Genomic DNA, 27,935 nt, shown 5'->3' with positions numbered 1-27,935 from the left:
AAGGAAAATTTTTAGATCTAAAACTCGTTTTTACTGTTCATGTCAAAACTGCGATTTTTCCGTTCATATTTTGGGAAAACTTTCAACGGCAAAAACGTAGAACTCTTCGATACCTTCGATTTGATATATGATTCGAAATTTTTGGACGAAAAATGAGTGAGTTATGATATTTTCCGTGCGACTGCGCAAACTGAAATTTTCAGAAAGTTTTGTTATTGATACGTTTCTTGAAGTTTTAAGTTGCAGGCTTCGTTGGAAATCGACGGGCGATTGTTGCTGCGTACGGGTATGTTAGTAATGATGTTAAGAGTGTTTTGAGGTTACGTTTCATGTCGATAGGTACTCGAACTAATGAGAAGTCGTAGGAAACAGTTTGATGTCAATTGCCGTATTTTGGGTCGTGGGTGTCGTAGAGCGAACATTGTTGTGTCGAAACGTTTGTACAGTTTGGGTTTATGTTATTGTATGCTAGGATGAGTCTTGAGGGGTCGGTGCTTGGCCCGTATAATCGAGTCTAGAAGAATAAGCATTGGGTGTTCAGAATTTTCGTAAGTTCGCGATCACAGTGGGTACACGGACCCGTACACGGACCCTGACACGGGGTCCGTGCCTTTGTTATTCCTTCAGTGTCAATTTTGCGAGACAGCACGGACCCTTACACGGATGAGGGCACGGGGTCCGTGCCTTTGGGTTTCACTTAGTGTCTTTTTCCAGTATCTACACGGACCCTTACCCGGACCCTGACACGGGGTCCGTGCCTTTGCTTTCCTTTCAATGTCTTCTTCCAGAGCCTACACGGACCCCCATCCGGACCCGAGCACGGGGTCCGTGCCCCTTCCGTTTCCCGACACACTCTAGGCAGTATGTACACGGACCCTCTCCCGGACCCAAGCACGGGGTCCGTGTACCCTTGTTTTTGGGAAATATTTGTAAGTTCATTTTAAGTTTGATGTTATGGGTTAGTGCAAGGATTATTAAGGGCGTGTCGTGGCAAATCGTAGAAGGTCCTAAGGTATGATTGAGCTTGAGAGTAAGCATGTGTTTTCTATGTCTAAGCAATGCAAGTTAAGTATGAAATTCACGTTAGTAAGTTGCAGCAACGGCCCCAGTCGAAGTCCAACGAATCCCTCAACGCCAAGTAAGTATGTATGACGTGCAGAGAAAATATGTTTAAGTTTTTGAGGTATGCTATTTGACTTGTGACCAAATTATGAATGGGTTTGGAAGTCGGTGAACGTGGCCGAGGACCTCTCCGCCCCGTTAAATTATGAACGGGTTAGATCGTGGTTGGAAAGCGTTAAATTATGAACGGGGACCAACCAGCCCGTTAAATTATGAACGGGGATCTCATGTATGCGACAGTGGATACGTCCCTGTCAGCCCAGTACTGTGGTATGTCTGATCAGGCGTTTATTATGTATGGGTCACTTGCTTTGAAACATCCTCTACGCAAAATGATGAAGTTATGTATGTTTACGTATGCAGTATGTTTATGAAAGTTTAAGTTATGCCACGTCGAAGTATGTATGTACGTATGTTCAAGTTTTAATGCGCAAGTTCAAGTTTCAAATTATGTATGTCCTATTTTAAAGTTGCATGCGACCTTATTATTGTAGTACTCGTTATTCCAGTTTATACGTGTTGAGTCTTTAGACTCACTAGACTTGATCGATGCAGGGGACTTTGTGGAGGAGACAGGAGGTGTTGACCAAGGGGCAGGCTTGGGCTGAGTGGCAGGCTAAACCCGAGGACCGCAAGTTTATGTTTATACAAATTTTTAAAATACTCTGATGTTTTGATTTGAACGTGAGGCGTTTTGAGACAGTTTATTTTAGCAAAATTTTATTGGTGACGGATGATTGTGAGATTTATTTTTATGAATGTTGAGTGACGACCGTATGAATGTTTTCATTTAAGAAAATTTTAAATTTTTCCGCAAATTTTAAGTAGTGTAGAATACGGTTCGTTACACTTATGGATAGCAAAATTTGACTGTTTTCTTCAAAGATTGGTGAATGTTTACTACTGTGAGCACTGCGGCTTCATATTCCAGAAGACATGTTCTGAAATTTTACTGCAATCTCCTATCCAGTGTTAAAGATGAAAGATCTAGAATGAGAAATCTAGGACTCTCCCTTACCTCATGTTCAGATAAAGGGTAATCATCAGTGACTGTTGATGCCGCGTGTGAAGTTTGGTAGGGTGTTTGTCCAAGATAGGATTTTCAGCTTTAATCCCGAGGTGATAAATTCTTTCTTTAACACCTCTACTGGAAAAGAAGATGAGGAAGTTACACCTGATTTCAATGTCATTGTTGATGTTCTCACTAGCGGATTAATCAACGTTTTCGCAGATCATCCCAAAAAGTTGTCTGCGGCTATTTTAACTTCATTTTATTCCGTTTTGCATAACTGTTTTTCATAAGACTGTAGTCAGGAATTGGACTCCCTCAACCCACACCACAATGGTTACTAAACCAAATACCGATGTTCTCTACATGATTGGTACTGGTAGTACCACCTTCAATTTTGGTAAGATGGTGTTCAATATAGTTCTACAATTTGCAGATGGAGGATTCAAAGCCACCAACTACCTTTTCCATCTTTGATCTATGGGATTTTGGAATACCAAGGATTCTTCAAGGACATAGATGATGAATTGAATGATGCAGGTGACCAACTGAAGATTGCACCTGCATATTTCAAGGGAAACCGGAAGGTTGATCTTCTCTAGCTTAAGCCTGGTGTTGCCCAGAATGTTGGGAACATGAGTGCGTCAACATCCAGAACCAAACCAGCTGAAGCTAATTCTGTTTCGAGGGAAACACCTTGTAAGTATGTTATGCTCTTTACCTCTCATATTCAAGCCCAAATAAACTTTGGCCGACAAAAATTCAGAATGCACGAGAGTTTATTCCATTTTATATTCAAATATATCTCATTGAAATCTAACAAATATATTCGGATGTGATGCTGACACATGTATAGTGTCACCAAATCTTTTGATGAAAAATATTAAAATTCTAACAAATCCAAAGATATAGAACTATCATTGAAAGTTGAAAACTACAAAAGACCAAAATCTCAAAAAAAAAATGTACATTAAAGTTGCACTTTTTAGATTAATTAATACAAAAAATATAAATAGGTAATTGTTGGAACTTTTCAAGTTCGTAATTTTGATTTTGATGATGGTAACAAAACTTGTTAATTGTGTTACTAATGATCTACCTTAGCTGTGCAGCATCTAGGATCACCTACGAGTTGTTTACATCGCAAAACTGAAGACCCAACTGATCGCTCAAAATGAATCAGTTCAACTGGCTACGTCATTTGAGCAGTACAGCTGATTGACCAGTTGATAAGTAATTCAGTAGGAAAACCTCAGAAGCCTAGCCAGCCGAAAGAGTGTTCAACTGATGAAGAAACCCAGCTGATCAGTGCAACTGAACGAGTGTAAAATCAGTTCCACTGACGAGTCAACTGATTTCACCAGCCCAACTGAAAGATCAGTTCCAACTGACCAGTTCGAAGCATCAGTTAGAATCCTTCAGTTATGGACGATGATAGATTCCTTCGAGTGGATTCCAGTTGTGCGAGAAGGTACAAAGCCATTGTCCAGTCAAATGACAATAATGGACGTTGCATGAGAGCATAATGCAATAACTTGTTTGAATTCAATAATGCAATGACTTCTATTTTAAAATAATGCAATAACTTGTTTGAATTGATGCCAAGATCTATATAAGTCCAGGAGGTCTTGGGTTCTAATCCTGGGAAGGCAAAAACTCCAGTTCCTGGGCTAGAGAAGTTCTATGAGTAATGGGTAATGGGACAACCGAGAGGGATACAGCCCAATCGGGAACAGCCCATGTGCATTACAAAAAAAGGCGCCTTTTTTTGTAATGCACATGGGCTGTTCCCGATTGGACTGATGCAACACGGTTATCCCATTACCCATTACTCATAGAACTTCTCCAGCCCAGGCACTGGAGTGGTACCAGAATTGATGCCAAGATCTATATAAGTCCAGGAGGTCTTGGGTTCTAATCCTGGGGAAGGCAAAAACTCCAGTGCCTGGGCTAGAGAAGTTCTATGAGTAATGGGTAATGGGATAACCGTGTTGTATCAGTCCAACCGGGAACAGCCCATGTGCATTCAAGGGGAGATAACTATCTAAGTCAAGGAGAGTTATTATACAGTCGGAGATAACACTTATTATACAGGCAAAGATAACACATATCGGAAAGATCATACCATTTTTGTATGTTTTGTCCCGAAAGGCGTAAATGGGGAGATTGAAATGAATATTTTATTCCTTACTTAACTTTTTCCTTGTTGATAATATTGATATATTTAAATATGGAGTTTTCCCAATCTAGACTAATTAGATTTTATATTGATATTGTTCTTGTTCAATAATATTGCCATATTATTGATATTAATGATAAGATCTCTAGATATTATATTACTATTCAAAATAGTTTATTTCCTAATAAAATTCTTGGTTTCTTATGTGTATAGGACTCTATAAAAGGAATAAAATCTAAGAAAAATGAGGATATAAATAAGAGATCATGACAACATCTAGTGGGCGTGACTTTTGTTTTTGATAGTTGTCGAGAATCGAAGGAAGAACAGAGAATTATATCACTGAAGATTTTGTGTTCGACTCACGTTGTTTGCTGTGTTGCCGTGAGGTGTTGGAGACACTCGAAGATAACATTCATGTGAAGTGTTGGTTGAAGAATTATTTGTGGCTCCGAGTTTCGGCAATAAAATTGTTGCATCCGTGTTTTTTGTAATTGTTTATTTGGGATGCACTTTACTTCCTTGACTTGTTAAGTAATATCGCGCGTTTTTCATAATTTCACTAGTATTGTTTTTGTAAATTATTTACAATTTTCTAGTGAATATTTTACCATGAGTCACCACACAAGTTGAAACTTGTGCATGATTTATTCTTTCTTATTTTAGTCATTAAACTTTATTTGTGTGTTTAATTAAAATATTATGTTGCATGTTATGGATAGGTGTCACAATACCTGCACACAACACTTAAAATCTGATACACAATCTCAATAATTTTTGTACTTTTATGTTAAACAAATCGACTTTCAGATAGGATAATAAAAAAAAACGACACTCAATATTTCAAAATGATATCCATTTATTTTTTATTGGATAGATTTGAATGTGTATAAATAATATTGGCTTTATATTCACATCACATGATCTATAAAAGAGAATATTAATGACAAATAAACAATAGTTGGGTGAATTTAATGGATCTGAGTGATAAAATTACAAAAAATAATTAGAATGAGCCCTTCAATCCCACAATCTTATCAAGGGGTATTTGTCCGTCCTCAGTCATTATATTAATTGAGAGAAGTCTTCGTATGTGGCCGTGTACTATAATATTGTACTACTTAATTAACAATAATAACGAGACCACAAAAATATTCATCGGCACCTTTTCGATCAAACCAAGTGGAAAAAGCTTTTTATTTAATTAATTTGCATAATTCTCAAGTTTCAAGTTTCAACCACCCTAACCATACCCTTCACTTAGTAGGTGACTTTTTGCATTATAAAAATTAGTTTTGGGGTGCTCCATGTAAAATGTGGTTCCACCGTGGGAATGACACTAATTTCTTATTTATTATATTTATCAAAGTTTTGACCGTCACGAAATTCTTTGATTGGTTGACAATATAAAAAGTTAGATGTTTGTCTACCACGTCCTCTATAAATGTGAATCTTAATTTATTAGTTATGATTAGAAAATTATATATATAAGTTAACCTTGGATTTAATCTTTTTACTTTTGCCAAAAAAATTGATTTGATTTGTTTATTAATTTTGAAACCCTAGTGTATGTCAAAAGGATCAACTCGACGTGAATGTTTGTCAATCCAAACATCCACGTGAATATATACCATCTTCTTTGGGCCCCAAAAATGGTGTGGGAAGTTTGTGACATATACATACATATACATATACATATACATATACATACATATACATTTATATATATATATATATATATATATATATATATATATATATATATATATATATGTATGTATATAGGAGTGGCTATCTAGTTAGTGAATTAATACATATAAAATATCATGTACAAGTTCAAGAACTAATTTGGTAAAGTGTCTTTTGGAATTATAATATTACGGTGAATCAGGTATTTCAAAAGTGAATGGTAAATAAAATTTGTAAGTTCCAAATTACGATAACCTAATCTATCTTTGCATGTAAATCTAAGAAACATAAAAAATATCTAATTAAATTATTTAATTGTATTAATTGAATGTGTTAGGCATGTTTATATGTTTAAAATATGGTTTTCTATTAGAATACATAAAACAATGTTTTAAGTGTTATCTGAGACGCGATCGAGGAACGAAGACCGTGGACCATAAAGGAAAATATTTTTATTCAAGGATTATTTTTAGTTATTTAATATATGATATATTTTAGATGAGAATATCGAAAATGATCCTTTTTGAGGTGTTTTTACGCGACGAGTCGTATTTTTAACCGGCAGTCGATTTTTGACGAAAATAAGGACTTTTTCGGAACTCAACTAATATTAAGAAAACTTTTCTAAACTATATATTTTACCTACGATCTAAGAGGCCTATTATGCCGAGGTTTTTGGCCAAGCTTTCCACCTTATTATTTAATACCAAAGACTGAGTTTTAAAACACTAATCTTCAATCAAAACACACGCACACACCAAGAAACACTAGGACTCTCTCCCTCAGTAGCCACACATGATCACACACTTAATTCTCAAGTCAAATTGACGCCACCTTTCAAAAGCACGTCTTAATATTTTTTGCTCATCGTTCATACCATATTATGTGTATTTATACATGATTGTATGAAAAATAGGATACACTTATAATTTTGTTTTTATGAATCATACATGGAAAATCATGGTTTTTCTTGCATAATTCTTCACGTTATTCATGCCCAAAAAGATTACCATGGTAGGGCCATTAGAAGGGATGATTTTCAGTAGGTTTAAGGTTCTTAAGATGAAAGAGGTAGTCCTGTTAAGGTTCATGAAGGAAGAAGTTGCAAAATTTGGTGTTTTGAGGGGAACTAGGGTTTCAAACTTTAGTTGCTTGAAGGGGCGGCTCGTGTGTCGGTTAGGGACCATGTCCAGGAGTCTTATATGGGGACCCGGACTCTAATTTATTTCTTAATCATTCTTGGGAATAATTGGATCAATTAAATAAACTGGGTATAAATTTTTTGTTATACAAATGCGTAACATAATAAAATCAATCTGAGACAAATATCAACATAAAAGCACAAGTCTTATACAATTACATTAAAATCAAAATAGGGTTCAACTATTAAACATCAAGTGCTTAAACCTATTCTACTTCTGGTCCGAATCTCCATGCTAAAATGTAATCTCTCATTCTTGTCTTGACCCCGATCCTGTCCCACCTGTTGTCATGCACACATACAAACACAACAACAGTCGGATAACCCTGGTGAGAATAATATTCTTAGTATAAATAATGTATACATGCAATCATATAAACATATACAAAATCATATAACAGTTATCAATAACATGTATCAAATCTGAAAACATGAAATGATATAAAATTATAACTCAAACTCATATCTCTGACTCGACTCTGATCTAGTCTAGTCTAGGGATCCCGGTTCCCGGACGTTGGCATACTATATTGAATCTCAGCAATAGAAGTCGATCTACTCCTAAGCAACATCGATATAAACCAAACATCCAATGTCTAGACACATCTGCCACAGACTTGGCACCTCTGCCAATGACTCGTTCTCGTAATCTATCTTCTTTTCTCTGCTATTCTATAAGTCAATAGAATAAGCATATACGATCAAATAATACAACGGTATTAAAACAATAACACACAAGTATGTGGTTTAGGGAAACTAAAGTCAAATCTGACTCAAGTAAAATCTGACTCAAGTCGATTTATCGGTTAACATTGATTTATACTTTTCTTTTGTCGATCTGATGAAGTCGAAGTCTCGAATTCGAAGCCTGTCAATACTCAATCTGACAATGACAATATTGAGGAGTACAATATCATATACCACTCAAATCAATACTGGATATATTCAGAACTCAATCTAATTTTGTTTCAACGGTATAACGGCACAATCTGAATATACCCAGTAATACACATATCAATAGATGCCAATCTCAACTCATAATCGATCGATAAACATAAGATATCAAATCTGTCTAATCTCAATCAAATTAATTCTGAAAAAATCATAACAATTTCATACAGTATCCGTTCTTCAATCTGGTTTCGATTATACGATGTCTAATACATCAAGAATATCATATATCAATCATATCTGATTCTTTCAATATCATATTTTCAAATCCTTTCAAAACATAAGAAAACTTACGTCTGTGTGAAGCTCTTGTTACGACGAACACGGTACCGTACTCGGATTAAAAATCAGATAGACGGATCTTTCGCAATCAAATTCTAAAATATGAAAAGGCGTAGGGATTTTCCGTAGATTTTTTCGTTCCTTTTCTTTTTCATCTGAAGGAAGGAAAACTTGTTTTGTATATATCATGCATGGCCAAGATACGTGGCGTACTTTTCTTGTGTCTCAGGCGGCGCTCGGGTGGTTACAAATTATCGCTCGAGCGCGGAACACTCTGTCCAAGCCCTCACTTATTATACACTAGCGCTCGGACGGTCATTTTCTACCACTTGGGCACCAGAAGTTCTGTCCAAATACAAAGCTGGTGGTGCACTGGCGTTCGGGCGGTCCTCTATCGCTCGGGCGCCAGACATTCTGTCCCAAATCTTGATTGTCTGGCACCGACGCCCGGTGATAGGATCGATTATGGGGGTAATCGTTGAGCTAAAATAGCTCGGTTCTTGAAATATTGAACACCGATGAATTAAATCGAGTTTGGTGTTCAAACCAAGCGGAAAATACTCGAAATAATCCTTCGTAGAAACCGAATAAATATTTTGTAAACCATTTAAAATATATGCACGTTGAATGAATTAAAATATTCAGTTGAAGCATTTTATCAAACACTTGGTGTACAATATTTTGGTATTTGAAGAACACATAAAATGCTTCAACAATGAATCTTTAAAACTATGAAATGATAAGTAAATGCAATAAAGAAATAGACACGAATTTGTTTATGGATGTTCGGAGATTTCAAACACTCCTACGTCACCCCTTCTTCCCCTTGGGAAGGATCCACTAGAAGACTTTGATTTATACAACTCATTGTACAAACCCATTCAGCTAGGACTTACCCACTGCCTAAAACTGAACTCCTAGCACTCAAGATTGTAGGCAGCACCTCACAATCAGCATATTGTTTAATGTCTCATATGCAAAGACTACAAACACAATGTTTTACGTCTTTGTGTAAAGACTCACTCAACTAAACTTTTCAGGTCAAACTCTCTGTATATGTGTGAGTGATTGTGTGTGAGGAATTTATCAGTTACAGTGTACATCTCAAATGTTTCCTCACACAAGGGCTTGTGCTCTCAACTAGCTGATATATTCATGCTAAGTGCCCATGCTTTGAATCCACTTCCAAAGCTCTTGTTTGATCTTCAAGATGTTGTATTTATAAGCCCCAACAATGATATATACGTTAGACACAAGAATATGACCGTTGGAAAGTTTCTGTACTGTTTCGGGAAGTGCAACGGTCAAATTCAGCTTACTGGGCATTTTTCCGACTGGTCAACTCTGGTCAACTGGTCAACTCTGGTCAACTCAACTGGTCTTTCAGTTAGTCTGGTTCAGTTGGTCAGTTCAGCTGGTTCAGTTCAGTTTCAGCAGCTGGTTCAGTTCAGCAGGTCTGGTTCAGTTGAGTTTTCAGCAGGTGTGCTGAAATCAGCCCAGCTGATTTCAGTTTGTGCAGAACCAGTAGCTTCATCGCCATTTAGCAGCATCTTAAGCTTCGATTCAGACTTTGACTTCTATTAATGATTTGTAGATCTTTGTCTTGTCTTTCCAACGCATACTGAATCGCTTCGTTTCGATAACTGAGCTGAGATATATGACCAAAATACCGCAGCTGCTCAAACCCAACTGATTGCTGTTTTCGTGTGATCAGTTCGGTAGTTCAGCGATCAGTTAGGCCATGATAACATCCGATTTTGCCCAACTGACGTGAAATACAACTTGTTCGAAATTGAGTTTTCTAATCAGTCCAATTGACGGATTGTCGTTTGGATCATCCAGCTGAGAGATATCTTCAAAATACAGAAGCTCGCCAGAAATTCAGTTTGTGCAGAATTCAGTTTCGGTTTGCTTCTTGTGTTTGCAACTTCACACTTGAGTAAATATGTTAGAAACACATTAACAAGTTTTGTTAACATCAAAATCAAGATTGCGAACTTGAAAAGTTCCAACAATCTCCCCCTTTTTGATGATCACAAAACTTTAATAAACAATCAACTCAACTAACATATTTCTCCCCCTTTTTGTGTGAATCAAAAAGCCACATTTTCAAAATATTTTGTGCACAAAATTTTCTCCCCCTCAATATTTAAAAATAACATACTCATTAAAACTATAATGAGTTCTCCCCCTATATTTTTGAAATTTTGAAAATTATAAAAGAAGAGGGATAACTAACCAATTTTCTCCATGGCTCATTTTCTGCCGCAGCACAAATGCTTTGTCTTCAAAGATTAAACTGCATTTTCTCAAGCATAATTAGGCTGCAAATTTTATACCGCTGTAAACCTCTACGAGTCTAGTTTGAAACGCAAAAAACGGTTTGTCATTTGGACACCCGAGCAAGGAGATATGTCAGTTTTCCCATGGTCGCTACAAGCTGCGCGAAAATTCAGTTTTGCATATATATGTGTAAAAAATCTGAAATAATGAATTTTAAACATCAAAATCAGTTTCAATGTTCTTTCAAGAACAACCCGCTCTGATACCAATTGATAGGATCGATTATGGGGGTAATCGTTGAGCTAAAATAGCTCGGTTCTTGAAATATTGAACACCGATGAATTAAATCGAGTTTGGTGTTCAAACCAAGCGGAAAATACTCGAAATAATCCTTCGTAGAAACCGAATAAATATTTTGTAAACCATTTAAAATATATGCACGTTGAATGAGTTAAAATATTCAGTTGAAGCATTTTATCAAACACTTGGTGTACAATATTTTGGTATTTGAAGAACACATAAAATGCTTCAACAATGCATCTTTAAAACTATGAAATGATAAGTAAATGAAATAAAGAAATAGACACGAATTTGTTTATGGATGTTCGGAGATTTCAAACACTCCTACGTCACCCCTTCTTCCCCTTGGGAAGGATCCACTAGAAGACTTTGATTTATACAACTCATTGTACAAACCCATTCAGCTAGGACTTACCCACTGCCTAAAACTGAACTCCTAGCACTCAAGATTGTAGGCAGCACCTCACAATCAGCATATTGTTTAATGTCTCATATGCAAAGACTACAAACACAATGTTTTACGTCTTTGTGTAAAGACTCACTCAACTAAACTTTTCAGCTCAAACTCTCTGTATATGTGTGAGTGATTGTGTGTGAGGAATTTATCAGTTACAGTGTACATCTCAAATGTTTCCTCACACAAGGGCTTGTGCTCTCAACTAGCTGATATATTCATGCTAAGTGCCCATGCTTTGAATCCACTTCCAAAGCTCTTGTTTGATCTTCAAGATGTTGTATTTATAAGCCCCAACAATGATATATACGTTAGACACAAGAATATGACCGTTGGAAAGTTTCTGTACTGTTTCGGGAAGTGCAACGGTCAAATTCAGCTTACTGGGCATTTTTCCGACTGGTCAACTCTGGTCAACTGGTCAACTCTGGTCAACTGGTCAACTATGGTCAACTCAACTGTTCTTTCAGTTAGTCTGGTTCAGTTGGTCAGTTCAGCTGGTTCAGTTCAGTTTCAGCAGCTGGTTCAGTTCAGCAGGTCTGGTTCAGTTGAGTTTTCAGCAGGTGTGCTGAAATCAGCCCAGCTGATTTCAGTTTGTGCAGAACCAGTAGCTTCATCGCCATTTAGCAGCATCTTAAGCTTCGATTCAGACTTTGACTTCTATTAATGATTTGTAGATCTTTGTCTTGTCTTTCCAACGCATACTGAATCGCTTCGTTTCGATAACTGAGCTGAGAGATATGACCAAAATACCGCAGCTGCTCAAACCCAACTGATTGCTGTTTTCGTGTGATCAGTTCGGTAGTTCAGCGATCAGTTAGGCCATGATAACATCCGATTTTGCCCAACTGACGTGAAATACAACTTGTTCGAAATTGAGTTTTCTAATCAGTCCAATTGACGGATTGTCGTTTGGATCATCCAGCTGAGAGATATCTTTAAAATACAGAAGCTCGCCAGAAATTCAGTTTGTGCAGAATTCAGTTTCAGTTTGCTTCTTGTGTTTGCAACTTCACACTTGAGTAAATATGTTAGAAACACAATAACAAGTTTTGTTAACATCAAAATCAAGATTGCGAACTTGAAAAGTTCCAACACCCGGCTTCTCCTCTTACGTCTTACGTTAGCTCATGAAATCTCAATTATGTCAATTAATTAACGTCTGATTACAGTGACAAAATATCGAGCATTACATCTTAAGGGGTAATTATGATGGTCCTAGAGGGGTTAAGGGCGGCTGGTGCAAGTAGAAGGGGCTGTATGCGTTAGGCGTGAAGGGCATGAGTCTTGGAGGGCAAGGTTGATAGGCTGCAAGTGCATGGATCGCTAGAGCTGGAAAAATGGGTCCTAAGGAGTTCGGTTATAGTCCCAGCATGGTCAGATAGGGTCTAGTTGGGTCGGTCAAGAGCTAGAGTTGAATGGGTGCAAGGTTGTTGGGGCTAGGGTTTCCTTTGAATAGGGCCGAAAAATTCAGTAGACTCCTAGGCTATTCCGAAGGTTCTAAAGGGCTTGATTTGGATTGCATAGGGTATGGTTAGGTGTTACTAAGCTATGGTTTAAGTTTGGTTAAGTTTCGAGTCGATTCAGGTTAAAATCAGAATTTCGGTTCAAGTTAAAAAACGAATACCGAAATTAGTCAAGGAGCTTATGCTTACGCCTAAGAAATGTTTACGGGTGTATTTTAAGGTGTTATGTTAAATTTGGATGCATTCGGGCGTCGTTTTGAGGTCCAAGGGTAAATTAGGAAAGTTAAGGTTTCAGGGGCAAAACGATCATTTTACACCTGAAAAATGTTATACATCTTGGCATTGTCCTGAATGCGGTGATAAATGTTAAAATGTTTATTTTGAAAGGTTATGGAACTTTATGATAATAAACGATAATGCTAAAAGAAGTGGTGCATGCTTGGTTTAAAAGAAAAATGATATATGTGAATGAATTTTTATAAGTGATTGATACGATAAAAGGATTTGAAGGAGGTGACTTGATTGTGAATAATACGAATACGAAATGATATGATGATATGTCAGGCCAAGGATCAGTTGACAGGTGAGAGTATCATTGTTGTCCTCACAATCTGGTACATGATTATACGTAAGATTGATCAATCGACCAACAACTGAAATGAAAGTTACAATTAATGATCTAAATTCAATAAAAAAAAATGAAACGTATATGTATATGATGAAAGGAAAGAGAGATTTAAAGTTATGCATGTTCATGAAAAGCTATTTTATTAAAAGTATTTTCACAGTTGCTTATGGATTTATATGTTTTACTTTTTGTAACGGTTAAGGTTTGCTAATTCGATAGACTCACTAGGTGTAAATGATTGAGATGAGAATAATTTTGATGATGATGGAGGAATTGACGGTTGAACTAGCTAGGCTGATAGTGCACATATTCCGAGGACCGAAACTAGGTTTTCCGCACTTTTATGATTTAATAGTACTTTAAAGATTTTATGACTTTTATGCTTATAAGTGATTTTTGAGAGGATTTAAGAGTTTTGAAAAATGCAATTTTTAGGTTTGGTTTGACGGTTTACAATTTTATGTTTTGCACTACGTTTTGGATTTCTAAATAATTAATATGTGAGTTTATTTTAAATCGTGCAAATATATATCTATCTATATATATATATATATATATATATATATATATATATATATATATATATATATATATATATATATATATATATATATATAGTATAAATTCAGCCGAAGCCAATATATATAGTATAAATTCAGCCGAAGCCTTAGGGTTTTGGGAAAATAAATTAGTGTATTTTAAATAAAAAAGAGTAACAGACGTTTTAAACTTTTTTCAGTTATATATTAATTCACTCAAATTCTAGAATATAATTCATTGTTGCACATAGACAATAGGATGATACATGTAGAATAATCCATATATACGATGTATACCAATAATTTTATGACGAAAAAATAATTCAAATAAGCAATTAGATAGAGAAGAAATTTTTTTCAATAGAATTATATCTTATATAAAAATATTTATTATACTATAGATAGAGAAGAAATTTTTTTCAATAGAATTAAAGGATGATGGTCCAGCATGGTTTGACTCCAGTTGGACCTAAACTGAAGAACCCTCCTCAACTTATTGTTCTTCGGTAGAGTCCTTGGAATTTTTCTTGCTTTTGGAGTCAATAAGTATGAATAATTGCTGATCCATCTCCCAGAATTTGACTTCCATTTGTAAAAAGCTTAAATCTATATCTAACTGAGTAAATGTTGCTCTGTCATCATGGACAGTTGGGTACGTCGGATCATAGTTCTTCTTCAATTCATCAGAAATCAAGATCATTTTCTTGATTATCATTAAATCAAATAAATATTCTTTCCTTTCTAACGCATGAAATATTGTCACTGCTTTCACATCCTTCATCATAGTCTCTTTCTTTTCCCTTTTTCTTCTGTCCCTTTAGAAGAGAAACTTGAGTCCAGTCTAGACCAGTTGTAGTTAATAGGATCTCTGTTACCTCACCCTTAGGCATTGCTGCAAATAGAATGGTGGGTGGAGCAGCTATTTGCTGAAGAGCAGCTATCCCAACCAAGGTCAAATTTTCTGCAGCTTAGCAGAAACTTCTTTGTCAGTTGCCTTAGCAGCAAGTGTCTAACTATGAGTTGTTGTTGGAAGTTGGTATTCAATCGTTTGCTGAACTGAAGGAGGAGTTGCTGCTGTAAAAATGGATGAATCTGATGATGATGTGGATCCGTAGTGTGCTTGATTTTTCTTTTATTGTATTATATCTAAATTTTTTGTTATGTTTGATGTGGTTATCTTGTTCTATTAATGAATTTTCTGAGTGTTCTAACTTACGTGTTACAACACCTATTTGAAAATATTGCAATAACTTGTTGTCATTTTTAATAATTTAGCGACGGTTTTTGATGGCACGGCGACGGTTTCCGTTGCTAATATTTGCGACGGTTTTAGTAAAACCGTCGCCGATCTACATCGGCGACGGTTTTATTTATACTGTCGCTAATAACAGTCGCTATTAGCGACGGTTTTTCAAAACACAGTCGCTAATAGCGACGGTTGCTCCAAAAACCGTCGTACATCAATGTCTTAGTCCAATCAAGTCCCGTCCATTTACAAGGACGAGACCAAATTCATCCCATATCCTCTGATCCGCCCCACTTCAATTCTAAAAAAATTCTCTCCCAAGTCCCAAGCCCTTTAGCGACAGAATAGAATTGCAGACTCCCGATGAAATCGAATTGCTCATCGGCAAGGCAACAATCCAGGTAAAAATCGGCTATACATTTTTTATTTTGTTTTTTATAGCTTCTCTGTGCGTGATTTGTGGTTTATTGATTGTTTGTTGTTGATTGACTATTACTTGTTTATTTGTTTAATAATTATTTTGTTCTTGTTTAAGATTATAACTTGAACTATTTCAAAATGGAACATCAATCTGCTGCAAAGAAAGGAAAAATATTGATATCCTCTTTCTTTAAGAAGAGAGATCGTCAAGCTAGTGAAGATACTTCAATTCCTACGGTCCTTACAATGCAACATCAATCCACTGAAAGTCTTCTATTTCCCAATATCCAAATTCCTTCATGTTCCTCTCCTAGAGACGATCATCAGTCTTCGTCTACTTTTATTGAACGAGATCCGGGAAAAAGAAAACAGATATGTGAATATCATGTTAATGTACGAGATGAGATAAGATGTTCATATCTAAATATGATGCCTTATCAACCAGATATGTTGGAGTATCCAGATACAAAATTTGGAAACCAGAATCGTCGTTTTCAGAAAAAATGATTTCAGAAATTTTATTGGTTGGAGTATTCGTCTTCAACAAATAAGGCATATTGTTTCTATTGTTTTCTTTTCCTGAATGATGTTAATTCATCTAATATCTCGGCATTGGTCAATGAAGGATTTGACAATTGGAAAAGGGTAAACCAAGGAAAAACATGTGCTTTTCTTTCCCATATTGGTTCTGCAGCTTCTTCACCTCATACTATGTGTGAGAGAAGGGCTGAAAATTTGATGAGGCCCTCACAACATATTGATAAAGTGATGCATGCACAATCTAAAGAGGAAAAAGAGAAAAATCGTCTGTGTTTGAGCAACTCAATTGTAGCTGTTCGTTGGCTAGCACTTCAAGGTTGTGCTTTTAGAGGTAACGTTGAATCTCTATCTTCATCTAATCGTGGAAATTTTCTTGAATTAGTGAAGGCTTTTGCAAAAATGAATATAGAAATTGATGAAGTTGTGCTTGAGAATGCTCCAAAAAATGCCCAATATATCGCTCCAGAAATTCAGAAAGAGATTTTACATATTATGGCCAATAGAGTACGACAGATGGTTCGTGAAGAAGTTGGAGATAAATACTTCTGTATTCTTGTTGATGAAGCCCGAGATATATCTAAACGAGAGCAAATGGCCATTATATTGAGGTTTGTGAACAATCATGGGATTTTGACAGAAAGATTTTTTGCCATCAAAAGTGTTAGTGACACTACCTCAATGAATTTGAAAAATGAGATATCAAATGTTCTTGTTCATCATGATCTCCATGTTAAGAAAATCAGAGGCCAAGGATATGATGGTGCTAGCAATATGCGTGGAGCGTGGAATGGACTTCAAGCATTATTTCTCAAAGATTGTCCCTATGCATACTATGTTCACTGTTTTGCACATCGTTTACAACTGACATTGGTTTCTGCAGCTAAGGATGTTAGTGTTATTTGGGAATTCTTTTCTCATTTGGACAATATTGTTAATATTGTCACTTCTTCTACTAAGTGCATTGCTGAATTACATACTGCACAAAGAAATGAAATTGAGTATATGTTGTCAATTGGAGAACGTGATTCTAAAAGTGGTGCAAACCAGATTGGTAATTTGCAACGAGAGCAGGAGCTACTCGTTGGAGTTCTCACTATGATTCGGTAAAAAGCTTGATAGGTATGTACACTTCAACTTGCAAAGTTTTTGAAGTTCTCAATGATCATTCTCCAAATGGAAGAGCTAAGGCTGAAGTTCGGGGGATATACAGAAACATGGCAAGCTTTGAATTTGTGTTTATTTTGCACTTAATGCATAAAATTATGAGAACAACAGATACTCTTTGTCAAATTCTTCAAAAAAAATCTCAAGACATTTTGACTGCTATCACATTTGTCACTACTACCAAAACTTGCCTTCAAGAATTTAGAGAATGTTGGTGGAATGAATTTCTTTAGGAAGTTAAAGTTTTTTGCTCAAGAAATGAAATTGATGTGCCTGACCTTGATTGTCTATATAAGATTGGACGTTCCTGTCGGCAAACTACAATAGAACATCATTACCACTTTGATGTTTTTAATGCAGCAATAGATTTCATTTTGATAGAGTTAAATACTCGGTTCAATGAGTCATCGGTGGAACTTCTTTTTCTTAGTACAACTTTAGATCCTAAAAATTCATTTGACTCATTTAACAGTGATGATATTTGCAAGCTTGCGAAGAAGTTTTATCCCGGGGATTTCACAGATCAAGAAATTGTTGCTTTAGAGTATGAATTGATACATTATAAACTTGATGTGATGCATAATTTAAAGGTTTCTACACTTGTTGAGTTGTGTCAGCAATTGACCGAGAGTGGACGGTCAAGTGTTTATGTTATGTTGACTAGGTTGATTCATCTTGTTTTGACATTACCTGTGTCTACTGCCACTACTGAGCGGGCTTTTTCAGCAATGAAGCATGTGAAGACGGCACTTCGCAATAAAATGGAGGATGACTTTCTTGCCGATTGTTTGACACTCTATATTGAACGAGATTTAGCTAAACATATTGATGTAAATTCTATTATTGATGAATTTTATGTTTTAAAATCTCGTACGGCACAACTTCGTTAAACGATACAATGTAAATTTTTTTTTTAATAATATATAACTTATCATATTGAGTTCAACCCCCCCCCCCCCCCTCAACTTTTATTTCTGGATCCGTCTCTGGGTGGAGATAACACATATCAGAAAGATAATACCATTTTTTCAGATGTTTTGTCCAGAAAGGCGGAAATGAGAAGATTGAAAGGAATACTTTATTCCTTAATTAATTTTTTCTTTGTTGATAATATTGATATATTTATATATGGAGTTTTTCCATTATAGACTAATTAGATTTATATTGATATTTTCCTTGTTCGATAATATTGTGATATTATGGATATTAATGATAAGATCTCTAGATATCATATTACTATTCAAAAGAGTTTATTTCCTAATGAAAATTTTTGGTTTCCTATGTATGTAGGACTCTATACAAGGAATAAAATCGAGGGCAAAAGGAGGATATAAATAAAAGATCATGACAACATCCAGTGGGCATGACTTGTGTGGTTGATAGTTGTCGAGAATCGAAGGAAGAACGAAGAATTATATCACTGAAGATTTCGCGTGATCGACTCACGCTGTTTGATGTGTTGCCTTGAGGTGTTAGAGACACTCAAAGACAACATCCATGTGAAGTGTTGGTTGAAGAGTTATTTGTAACTCCGAGTTTCGGAAATACAATCGTTGCATCTATGTTTTGTAATTGTTTATTTGGAGTACATTTTATTTTCTTCACTTACAGCTTTTGATAAATTTTTTTTAAAAAAAAAAAATTGAATGGGCAGCCACGTCACCCATGACGTGTGGGTAGACGCTCGTAGTTGTCCACCAAGTGGTTGCGAGCATAAATTTACATATATGAGTAAGATTACAATCTCCATCACTTGGTAGGCCATCATGAGCTCCTGCTCGTATGACGAGTGACGTGATAGTATTTAAAAAACAAAAAACAAAACAAAATTTTATCTAAATAGTGACTTGACAAATTAATCAAATGAGTTCTTTCAAAGCTAAAACAAGTAACTAATTTATTTTTGGAGAGAAACAGAAAATTAATTACATATTTTCTACACCGACCAATAATCTCAATGTCAGACAAATCAATACCTACAAGGGATCGATGGGAGACAACGACCTAGAATTTTTAGAGAAATCATAGACAATATAAATTGAGGCCAGGTTGTAAAATTAGGAGAGAATCGCAAGCTGTTTGGGAGAAGTTTATGAAATTTTGAATAATTTTTTTTTAAAAAAAATTTTGATGGGTTGCCAAGTGAGTCGTCACTCGAGGATCGCCCTAGTTGCCCACCAAGTGGTGGGCAGCGTAACTTTACTCATAGATTTTTTTTATAAAAAGAAATATAAATTTTAATCTAAATAGTTAGTGTATCAAATGAATTCTTTCAAGGCTTAAACAGTTACCGTATGACTTATTTTCGGAGACAAACAAAAAATGAATTACATATTTCAAAACATATCGGTAATGTACTTGTAAGGAAAATCAATACGTACATGAGAGCGGGGACGACCTAGAATTTGAGAAGAGAAAATATATATATACAAGAGAAAGAGGTGATGTAAATTGGGGGAGTATCCCGAGTTCTGTTCAAAAGTTTCTCAAATTTTGTTTTTAATTTGAGGGGGCTGCCAAGAGTCACCGCACAAGTTTTGTCATTTATTCTTTCTTATTTTAGTCATTAAAGTTTATTTGTATGTTTAATTAATATAGTATGTTGCATGTTATGTATTATATAAAAATATTTATTAAAAATATATTTATATTAAACTTTAAAATTGACATTCCATGAATCGGTTATTATATGTAATGCATCTGTTCACGAGGTAGTCATAACTCATGTGACAGACAAATTAATTATAATCTAGAAAAAGGCGTAGTCCTCGAAATTATGTGGATTCTTCTATTTTCAGAAGCTTAGAGTCAAAACGTGGATTTTTGCACTTTTTTTGGGGGATGGAGAAATTTGGGTTAATGTTATTTTTAGTTATTCTAAGCAAGACATTGTAAATAAATGGGGGATACAAAACGACAGCAGTTGTGTTTTATTTTATTTCTTAAATGCACGTACCATTACGTAACAAACACATAATACGTTTATTGGTCAAATTCATTGTCTACGTTGGTCTGTTTTGTGTTATGAGAATATATTTTGTCAAATTTGAATCTTTATTTTATGGTTAATTAAATTTTCTTTTCTTTTCTTTTTACTTTTTTTTATTTCTCTGGAGTTCATTGCTTATGTTGATATGTTATGCAACACTTTTATTAATGAAAAACTAGTGGATCATTGTTCGATGGTCCGATTATTTAAGTTGGACTCAAGGTCGTAACATCTCAGATCTTGCACTGGATGACCATTTTGGAAAATTTTCAATGTATATATGTAACATGCAGTTTCTTATAACAGATTTCTCCTCTTTGAAGGTGCTTTGAAGATCAAGACGGACAAGTGTTTTTGAGGATATAACGAAAAATCATGCAGGAACTTAGCATGAAGGAACTGCATCACGAATGAAAACTTACATTCACTTTATCGCAAAAAATTAACGGGAAGTCAAATGAAAATATAATAATATGAAATGCAAGAGAATGCTTGAGTGAGATCTTGAGCGAGTTTGTAAAAAAATATATTTTTATATATGGATTGAGGAAATTGACACGATATTTATAAGTTTTAAAATTCACGCAAAAAATCATGCAAGATTAAATAACTCAATTAATCTTGTAATTAACTCAAGAATATGAAAAACCAAAATTCTCCAATTAACTCCAGAATGCAGATAGTCAAAAGACACTTTGCACAATCACGAGTCATAACTAACTCAAAAACGTGGAGAGTCGAAAGACACTCCCAGATTCATGAGCTATAATTTTCATTTAAACTTTAAATTTAATTGAAATTTCCAACAATCCCCCATATGAATAAAAATTGATATAAATTTTGGTGATAAAGTTCTATAGTTGAATCTTGCATAGGACAGGTAGATATTATACCCTTTGAACCTATTTTGTGAAATATATTTTTTTTACTACCTGACCAGTATACATGATAACCTTGAACTGTTCCATCGTTTATGTATATTCATATATGTTTCGCAAAAAAATATCCCTAATACAATTTTGTTCTTATGATTGTGTTCGTTTTTTGCCATTAATACATGCATGGTTTTGCTAGATGGTCTAGAATTGAGCATAACAGTTTCTTCGAAGCGTCCCCAATTCCCCCTCACATGGGTAAATCTTTATTGGTTCTCTTCAGAATCATTAAAATTTGTATGATTATCCTAAACATTCAATGTTACATAATAGAAATCGAATAGAGATAACTCTCATAGTAACCCACCAAATCTGCATGATTAGATTGTCCCATTAAACCTAGTTATTGGGATCTATTTTCAGCGTAGGTTGGCTTTCTTTCGCATTTATTTATTCTATAGGCTTAAACATTTTTCCTCTTGATGATTTCATAACTAACTATCTGTTTAATCTTTTGGTTAGCAGATCTACTATATTATCATTTGATTTTACAAAGTCAGTAGAGATAACTCCAATTGAGAGTACTTTTCTGATGATATTGTCTCTACAACGTGTATATGTAGACTTAATATTATATATATTGTTTTGTTCCTTTCCAATCGCAGATTGGCTAATATATATGTATAGTCGGCATTGGTTTTTCCCAACCCGAAACATCTTCTAAGAATTAATGCATCCATTCAGTCTCTTCAACACATTTTTCAGAAGTTATAAACTCATATTTCATCGTGGATCTAACCATTAATGTTTGTTTAGAAGATTTCTACACAATTGTTGCGCTTCCTAAAGTGAATACAAATCCACTTGTAGATTTTGAGACTTCATATCAGATATTTAGTTTGCATCATTTTATCCTTCAATAAAAGTGGAATATCTGGTATAGTGCAGTCCATGGTCACGTGAATACCTTAAGTAACTTAACAATCTGATAATTGCTTCCCATTGTTATACTCACTAATTACTCGTGAATCTATTCAATTTTCTATGTCTGGTATTGTACAACTCATTAAGTATATTAGACTTCCAATGGCTCGATAGTATTCTAGTGCTCTCACCTCGATTCCTTAATAGATGTTGACTTGCATCTGTCGGGGTTCTAGCCAACATTGAGTCATCCTTATTGAATTTCTCAAGGATTTTGTCCACATAATATGACTGAAGTAGAACTAGATTTTCAGATGTTCTTTTAATTTTAATTCCAACGATCACATCGGCTAAACCTAAATATTTCATGTTGAATCTTGAGTTCAACAAATTCTTGGTGGATTTAATCATTTTATTATTGCTACCAACGATAAGCATGTCATCTACGTAAGACATAAAATGACAATCATTATGAATGTCCTTTACGTACACACTTTTGTCGCATTTACTAAATTTAAATAAACTTTATGTCATGGTTTGATCAAATTTGTCATGTCATTACGTTGGTGATTGTTTAAACCATATAGAGACTTCATAAGTTTTTTAAACTTATTTTCATGCCCAGTCGCAGGAAATCTATCAGATTGTTCCATGTAAATTTCATCTTTAAAATATCCATTTAGAAAGCAGTCATTGCATCCATTTTGTGTAATTCAGGATTCCACAAGGCGAAAAATGAAAGTATCAAACGAATAAGGGTTATTTTCATTATAGGGGAATAAGTGTGAGAGTATTTAAGCCCTTTACATTTATGGTAACCCTTGATTATCAATCTGAATTTATAATTACCTATGACTCCATCTGATTTCATTTTCTGTTGAAAATCCAATTGTAGCCTAGTGGTTTGCTTCTTGGATGAAGATCCACTAATTCTCATCTATATTTTTGTAAATGGATTCCATTTCGAAATTGATAAACACTTTCCATTGAGGCCCCTCAGATGAATTCACTTCTTCTTTGAAGCTTTGATGTTCAATTTCTATCATGAAGGTTATGAAATCCGGACCAAAATATTTTTCTATCCTAGATCTCTTGCTGCATCTAGGTTCAACCTCATGGTTAACCTCTTGTTCTTTTTCAATTGTCTCATGTGATCTTTTGAATGTACTTGATTCTTCCTTATATTTGCATGGAAACACATGTTCAAATAACGAAGAATTTCTTGATTTTATTATCGTATTCTAGTGAATATCGGGTGTTTGATTCTCATGTACAAGGAAAGGATAAGAGATATTTTTTATTTATATCCAATGAAAATTGCAATCAATAGTTTTTGGTCGTATCTTTTCTTTTTTCGGAGTGGGTACTGCTACCTTGGCAAGACACTCCCACACTTGCAAGTATTGGTAGGAAGGAGTTCTTCCTTTCTATACTTGTATGGATTTTTATCTTACTTTTTCGGGGCACCTTATTTAAAAGGTAATTTTGTAACATCTCGAAAATTTGAAGGTCCACTTGAACCACATGCATGCAAGTTATCAAATTTCTTATGTATTTTAATTAAATTGTTTTAATTGCATAAATTGATTATGGTAGACATGTTTACATCAAGGCAACAAAAATGGCTTCTCGCAGCGCGCAAATTCTCTTTCTACGGCGCACATTACATGCTGCGAAGTTGAAAGCTGTTGAAAGTTCAAGATTATCCGTAGCGCACATGTGCATGCTGTTAATACTATTATCAACGGCGTGCATATGTACGCGTTAGTACACTATCCGCAACGTGCAATGTACGCCGTTAATGTTAAAAAACATCTAAATATTAGCGACGGTTTGTGGAAAATCCGTCGCTAATTAACGACGGTTTAAAACCGAAGAAAATGTCGCTAATGTGCGACGGTTTATAAACCGTAACGATGGTATTTAAATTTAGCGACAGTTTTATAAACCGTCGCTAAAATCTGTGTAAAAATAAAAAAAATTAATTTTATAATTTAGTACATTTTGTAAAAAAAAAATACAATACACCTATGATAAATAAACTCATGATCTTAATTAAAACACTTTAAAAATTAACCAAAAATTGAAACAAAAAAATGTACCTAAATCGAAATTTAAATCGTATAAGAAAGAAAAATTTTAAGTGTTGTAAAGTAGTGCGGAGGAAGGTGGAACAGAAATCGGATATTTATAGAAAATATGCGACTATTACCGACGGTTTTCCAACAAACCGTCACTATTAGCGATGGTTTAAGTATAATTGTCGCTGATTTACGGCAATTAGCGACGGTTTAATAAAAACCATCGCTAAAAGTGACGGTGTTTTATTATACCGTCGCCGATTTAAAATGGCGACGTGTATATAGCGACGGGTTTTTTAAACTGTCGCAAATTTTAAATTAGCGATGGTTTGCACAAACCCGTCGCTAATTTAAAATTTCGCAACATTTTCCGCAGCATGCTATCAATGCTCGCCGTGATTGCATAGGGTATTAACAATGCACATTATTGCACGTTGCGGATAGTATATAATATTACTTTCCACATCATGCTTTTAATGCACGCCGTTAATGTTTATGTTATTAACGGCGCGCATTAAAAGCACGCTGCGGAAAATATATAATATTTACAGCACACATAAAATGCACGATGCGGATATTATTTTCCGCAGCGTGCTTTTGATGCACAATAACAGCAACAATATTAACATCGTACATATTGATGCACGCCGTTAAAAGCACTATTCGCAGCGTACTTTTAATGCACGCTGTTGATAACGTGTTGCGGAAAATCAATTTTCTTGTAGTGCATGTTTAAAATATGATTTTATACTGGAATGCATAAAACTGTGTTTTAAAGGTGATTCGAGATGCGATCGAGGAACGAAGATCGGGGATTGTATTTTAAACCGGCAATCAATTTTTGACGAAAATAAGAACTTTTTGGAGGCTTAGTTATTTTTTTAAAAAATATACCTAAAAAAATATTTTAGTTACCATCTAATGGGCCAATTATACATATGTTAATGGGCCTAAACCTTGTGTCTTGTTATTTACATTAAAACTAGCCTAAAAACCCTAACTCACACACACAAAACACATGCCCCTCACTCTAGAAAGACACAAAGACTCTCCATCAGCAACACAACCACACACATACACGTGTTTTTGAGAGAAAATCACGTGGAAGTCAAAGGAATTCAGCAAGGTCCCTCTTTACCGACGTTCTTTGCAACGCAAGTCATTTTTTCGTGCGTAATAAATGCCCTTTTTTCCTGCGTAATAAATGCAAAGGCACGCCTTAATCTTCCTTCAAACATCTATGTGTATTTAATTCATGAAAAATATGACGCAATTCTTGTATTTTTGTTTTTATGGCTATACATGCACAAAACTTTTTTTAAAACGCTTGATGATAAACAAAGGGGCTGCCATGGTAGGGGCATAAAGGGGACGAATTTTGGTGTGTTTAAGAGCCCTTAGGGTTCACAGCTCAAGGCTGGTTGAGGCAAGGTAGGGCCGCATGTTTTCCTTAGATTTTTGTAAGGATAGGGTTTGGTTACAGTGGCTAGGGAAGAGAGGGCTGTGTGCTGCAATTGGGACATGTTAAAGGGTCCTAAGAGAGGCTAGTCAAGGTCTTATGCTAATCGCATGAGAGCTGGTTCAAAGGCTAGGGTGATCGCGTGAGGGTTGGGGAGTTGCACATGCCTTGGGGTCCTTTAAGCTCGGTCCAGTAGGGTTCTTAGGGTTCGGTAATGGTCGTAGGAAGTCAGCTAGGGTGTGGTTGGGCTTGTTAATGGCTAGGGCCGAAGGGGTGCAAGGTTGGGAGGCTAGGGTTTTGTGCAAATTAGGGCAGAAAGTTTCAGTATCTTCCTAGGCTTCTTCAAGGGTATTAATTGGCTTCTATAAGGTATGGTTATGTGTTGTTAAGCTTTGTTTAAGTTTCGTGTCAATACGAGTCAAAACCGATATGTACGTCTAGGTTTAAATATGAATTGGGAAATTAGTCGAGGAGTTTAAGTTTACGTCTAAGAAATATTTTTGGGTGTATTTTAAGGAGTCATGTTAAGTTTGGATGGATTTGTGTCGTTGTTTTAATGTCTAAAGATAAATTGGGGAAGTTAGAGTTTCAGGGGAAAAACGGTCATTTTACACCTGAAAAATTTTAGACGTCCTGAAAGTGCTCTGAATGTTGTAATGAATGTTAAAATATTTATTTTGAATGTTTATGGGATTTTATGATGAAACGTTAATGCTAACAGACATGTTGCATGCTTGGTTTAAAAGAAAAATGATTTATATATTCATGAATTTTTATAAGTAATGGAAATATGAAAGGTTGAAAGAGGTGAATTAATTGTGACTAATACGATGATACGATGATATGTAAAACCAAGGTTCGGTTGATGGTGAGAGTGCCGTCGATGTCCCGCCGCCCGGTACCATGGTTATACGTAGATGGATCCATCGACCTACAGCTGATACGAAAGTCACGATGGAGGATCTGAATTCAAGAAAAGGGGAAACGTATATGTATATGATAAAAAGAAAAAGTATATGGTGAAATAAAAATGTTTAAAGTTACGTTCTTGAGAAGCTATTTTATTAAAAGTATCTCTCACTGTTGTTTGTGAATATATATGTATTACTTGTTATCATGGTTAAGGTTTGCTAAGTCAATAGACTCACTAGGTGTGGTCGATGCAGGTGAGCATGTTGTCGATAAAGGGCTTGATGGTTGAACTAGCTGGATCGATGATGCACATAACCCAAGGACATTTGCTAATTTTTCGCATTATATTTATGATTTAAGATTTCTTTAAATATTTTATGACTTTTGATATTTTTGAGTGGTTTTTGAGATGATTTAAGATGCATATACTTTATTTTGAAAAACTATAGTTTTAGGTTTGGTTGACGGTTTACGATATCATGTTTTGAATTGCGTTCTTTTGGATTTTTAAATAATAAGTTGGTTGGTTTATTTTAAATGGTGCAAAAGTATTTAAAAATATATTTATGTATATTTATTTTCGGCCAAAAGCTTAGGAAAGAAAAAAAAATTTCCTAGTACATTTTAAAGAAAAAGAGTAGTGGATGTTTCAATTTGTATTAGAGCAATGTTCCTGCAAAGGGTTGTGCCACCGCGAGTTTCGGAAAGCTCATTAATCAAGCCTTAAGTATGTAGGTTTAAATGTTTTAAATGTTATCACCTGCATGTTTACATGGTTTATACGTTTAAGCTATATGTTAAACACTTTATGAAGTTAAATGACATTTATGTTTAAGCTTGCATGATAAATGATTTTTGTGATTAAACCTGTATGGTTGCATGATTTTTTATGCTAAAAGATTATATGCTTTAGAATTTTTATGCATGTTACGATTTGAAAAAAGAAATTATATGATTTTCATTCATTCTTGCTTTGTAGTGAAATTGAACATTTTTAATAATTTTGTTAATTGGCGTTAGGAAAGGTTGACAATGATTTGACTATATTGTGATAGACTTAATTTAGTTGTGGTGATGAGAGTCAAAACCAGCAGATCGCGTGTAAAACCAGAAAATAGTATCAAAGCAGAAGTTCTCGTATCGCCTTAACAAAGCAGTACTTTTCGAGTACTTATCAAATTAGATAAACAGAAGCAGAACTCGACTTATATATGATCAGAAC

At 35.0% G+C, this 27,935-nt stretch overlaps 1 protein-coding gene across 1 annotated transcript; it reads left to right on the top strand.

Moving 5' to 3' along the window:
• Nucleotides 1–16,480: 16,480 nt before the first annotated feature.
• On the top strand, nt 16,481–17,416 carry LOC140820495 (uncharacterized). Its single transcript, XM_073180786.1, has one exon. It carries the CDS (start codon nt 16,481–16,483, stop codon nt 17,414–17,416), a length of 936 nt encoding a protein of 311 aa, XP_073036887.1.
• Nucleotides 17,417–27,935: the final 10,519 nt, after the last annotated feature.

This window comes from Primulina eburnea, unplaced genomic scaffold (genome assembly GCF_022965805.1).
Source record: "Primulina eburnea isolate SZY01 unplaced genomic scaffold, ASM2296580v1 ctg1073_ERROPOS4200000+, whole genome shotgun sequence".
Taxonomy (NCBI): domain Eukaryota; kingdom Viridiplantae; phylum Streptophyta; class Magnoliopsida; order Lamiales; family Gesneriaceae; genus Primulina; species Primulina eburnea.
Note: the sequence above shows the minus strand (reverse complement) of the source record. Positions and strands in the feature narration are given on the sequence as shown.

Coding starts and splice junctions, on each gene's coding strand:
- LOC140820495 (XM_073180786.1), top strand. CDS start 16,481: ATGTGTGAGAGAAGGGCTGAAAATTTGATGAGGCCCTCACAACATATT.